The 4,092-nt window shown below is 38.5% G+C and overlaps 1 protein-coding gene across 1 annotated transcript; it reads right to left on the bottom strand.

Moving 5' to 3' along the window:
* Positions 1-389: 389 nt before the first annotated feature.
* Positions 390-3,004, bottom strand: MND1 (meiotic nuclear divisions 1 homolog (S. cerevisiae); the record flags this gene model as incomplete). Its single annotated transcript, XM_008944158.1, has 3 exons — positions 2,945-3,004; positions 2,092-2,149; positions 390-538 (listed from the first exon to the last, which is right to left on the bottom strand). Coding segments are annotated over exons 1-3 (231 nt in total), but the record flags the coding sequence as incomplete, so codon positions are not given.
* Positions 3,005-4,092: the final 1,088 nt, after the last annotated feature.

Here is a 4,092-nt window from a genome sequence, read left to right as displayed (position 1 = left end):
GCATTTCGGTCCTCTCATGGCTTCTAGGTCATTATCACATGATGGCCTATGCTACTTAAGACACATAAAGACACTTGCTGCCTAAATATTTAGAGGAAGTCCTTAAATGATGTTGTGCATCATGAATAACATCTGTTCAGCAGTAAGAAAACAAAGTCTTCTCAAGCTCCAACAAGAACAACCTCCAAAACTTTTGTGACATGACAGCAAGATAACAAGGATCTTGTACTATGGACACCAGATGATTCCTGTAATAAAATCTGTGTGCATCTGCATACATGGATAGGTGCACAGGTGAGGGAGTACAATATGAACAAGAATGACAAGGGGGTATAAGAAAAAAACAAACCCATTCAAGTAAACAAGTACTTTCTTTAAAATAGGTTTACCTGAGACTCCAATTCTTCCAATTTACGCTTCCTGGCGTGAAGAGCTTTACTTGGAAAAGCCCAGAAATAATTGGAAGTTCCAATTCTATCAGTGTCCACCATGCCATCATCAACTAAGCTTTGCAGAATCTCTTTCACTGACATGGAGGCTAATAAAAGCAAAAATATCAAATTAGAACTGCATAGCATCTGAACTGTGAAAAAATTGTAAATACCATAAGCCATCATCTACAATCATCTGGATGGATATTTCACTGTAATGTCAGTTAGCTGGAAGATTTCAAGAGGATACCATGCCTGATGCTTCACTTGAAGGGATGAACCTCTTTCAAATCAGCATTCTTATGTATAAAGGCTGCTATTCTGTACAGTTACCAGATGTTTGTAAAACATTACTCCAGAGTATCACAAAACATACATGCATATACAGTACAACACCATAACAAACACATGAAAGGGTAATTGAGAAGCTGTCTTGCAATCTTAATTCTAACATGGATTAATTTATAATTCCTTGATTAGGAGTGGAATTACATTTCACTTTTTAATGCTCATCAAAGCATTTAACAGCAGCACAGGCACTAAAGCCATCTGTCTAGAGACTCAGAAGGAAAAGGTTTTACTTTTGATTATATTCAGTTTCAGCACAGAAAGTCATCTGCAGTCAGAAGGATCCAAAACATATCTGAACATAATTGTCCATTTTCTAGGAAACGTGGGACAATTCACCATTTAAAAAATGGCTCCTGTTCAACAAAGCAGTTGTTATCCTCACGTGTAGCTCAAAAGACTTTATATCTGCAGATTTATGGTTTTTCAGCCTCTGACTTTAAATTCCAAGTCTAAAGGGGATCCCAGATCCCAACCATCCAGTCTTTTGGAAGCTATAGGCTCGATGCCAATATGGGGGTGTTTCCACAGGCAAGATGTTTTTCTTTTCAGAGTAACTGGAGCTTGGGTTGTGTAGCTAAATGCCTCCATATGCAGAGGAAGTATGAATTTGAACTATTCAAAGGTGTTAATGATTTTAGAAACTTTACACCCTAGATTTTTAAAACATTAAATTCCATTGCTTGTGTTTAGTGTTTTGCATCCTCTTCCTGCAAGCTACAATTAAGCATACTCATTGACAAGCCAATCAAGACAGCACCACACTTCTCAGAAGCCTCTGAGTGCCTCTGTTAGCTGCTGAAGTAACTGAAAAACACTGCTTTGTGACATTCACCTGTCTCTGCAGTTCTTTCAACAAGTTCATTTACTCTTGCTGTGCCACAAAGATATGCTAGTCAATGACAGTGGCAACCACACAAAGTTGGTGCTTTGCCTCCCTTTTGTTAATGAACACAGAAGGAAACAGAATGAGGAACGTTTTGTAGACTTAGTCACTGCATGTCATGCATCTCAGAGCCTAGGAAAAACCTCACTCTGTGTTCAGCTTGGAGTTAGCTGTGACATTTTAATAATATCCCATTTTGGCCCTAGCATCTAAGGTAAGTGACAAACATGAGCAAACTGAGGCAGGAGTATGCTGTTGATGTCACTATTAATGCTACAGCCCTCCCATTCACCAGTTTCCTTTTCTAGTTATTTTTTCCATGATTACAATCACAAACCCAAAATTGTAGCCAGGAAAAATTAAACTATATGACTTGTCTCAAAAATGATTAATGGCTCAAGAGAAATAACTCTTGTAAACACTTACTAATTCCTTTTTCTTTTGGAGCAATCTTCTCTATATCCTTCAACTGGAATACATCTTTCTGTGCAAAACATAAAAGACACTTTAGCTCAAAACGACAGCATCATCTAAGCCTGAGTGGTTTTTACACTAAATCAATGCCAAAAAAAGCAAGCAGGAAATGTACTGCATGTTTATGTTTTGCTAGGGAAACAGGTTGCATATCCCTCAACAGAATTAGACAACATTCTGAGAAATAAAGAAATAATTTTAAAAGACTGTTATTGTAACAAGTCTTGTTCTTTTCTTTGGTGCTCTCAAGTCACTGTATTTTGTCTCAAGTTAGACTGTTAAACCCCTTAGGGCAGACAGAGCCCAGGTTAGACTGTCAGCAGCAGATGCACCACATTGCTAAAGTACTCAAATGTCATAATTTTTTAAATTGGTGAAACATTGTGAATGACACATGTCACCAATATAACAGTAGCTCTACTTTGACATCTCCAGGTTTCTTCTCCCTCTTTCAGGTCTGCTCTTGCCTTTTCTAACGCTCAGATTTCTTCTTCCTCCCACAAACTGCAGTGAGATAATTCCTGATCTCTTGCTCTCTCTCTTATGGTAACAGACTCAAAATGAGAAGATTTGAATTGGGAGCACATGAAGAATTTAACACCACTTGTGCATCTTCATGCCTTGGGGACAAGCCACCTGATCAGAAGCTACATGAGTTAAGCTGTCCCCTGTCATTTATAAATTGATGGCACAGATGACATCAGTGAAATGCAGAATGGGAGATACAGACTTCATCTACAGTTAAGCTCCTTTGAGGACCTGATTTCCCACCAATGTAAATGCAGGACAATTGCAAGTTACTTACTGTTTCAAAAAAGATCTCCATCATACGAGCTCTCTTCTCCTCAAAGCTCAGGCCTTTCTTCTTGGACTAGAGCAGGAAAAAATAAATACCCCAACACATTCAGCCATTTGAATAATTAACATCTGCTCAGAATCCAAATCTACGTACCTCTAAGTTATATTGGCCACCCTTTAAAATACCTTACCACTAACCCCAGACTTTCAGATAAACTACTTCCTTGCAAAGAATCATTACTCCAAGCTAATCCACCTGCCATCTATTGAATTGAGGGACCTATATTCTAAGTTTGGAGCCAGCCTTTCACATAACCCAGTCCAGCTCAAGCCTCAGTGTTCTGTGGCTTACTCAAACAGCTGCATGTTTTATCTTACTAGATTAAAAACGTGTATTTATATAATTTCTCAGCAACTCACACAAATGTTTAATAGTCCTTAAAAATCTTCTGGGATTTTTGTTTAGAATTGTCTTTTATCCTGTGATATAGAGACACCAGTATGAGATGTAGGCCATCTAGGGCTTTTCTAAGGAGATAAAGTGCCTTTTGAGGTACTACATCTGTCTTCAAGTTTCCTACCCAACTTTCTCATTTTAAGGTCCCATTTTAAAAACTGTGTTTCATTTATTTCTTTTCTCTGCAGTTGTGTGAGCAAGCAGTAAATAACATGCACTGAAACAGAGGCAAAAGGCACAAGTCACCACTCAAACTGCTACCAGGAATACAAAACTGAGAAATATGCTCCTGGGATCACTTTTTGAGACACTACTTTGATATGCCCATTGTAAAATTAGGACATAAAATATTTCATGTAGAATTAAGAGTTTTATCAATAGCATTTAGAGTCGTCCTCAACAACCCAAAGGCAGTGGCCAAAACCTGAATGAGGAATGTCCCCCCTTGCCCTGCTCCCTGCTTCACAGGCTGCAGGACCCTGCACTGCAGAAATAAGTCCCCCTTTTAAAAAAAAAAAAAAAAAGACAAATACTGTTGCCCTTGAGTCAACGGATGTGGGAATTCTAATAACATGGTGCTTTGAGAAAGGCAACATGAGTTTGTTTCCACGCCCTGACAGAAGGGAGTCAATACCATTTTTTAATTCTTAACCGTTGCTTCCTCCTTCAGTAAGTCACACAGTAGGGCAGCACAACAC

The sequence above is a fragment of the Merops nubicus genome, unplaced genomic scaffold (genome assembly GCF_000691845.1).
Source record: "Merops nubicus isolate BGI_N331 unplaced genomic scaffold, ASM69184v1 scaffold51237, whole genome shotgun sequence".
Taxonomy (NCBI): Eukaryota; Metazoa; Chordata; class Aves; order Coraciiformes; family Meropidae; genus Merops; species Merops nubicus.
Note: the sequence above shows the minus strand (reverse complement) of the source record. Positions and strands in the feature narration are given on the sequence as shown.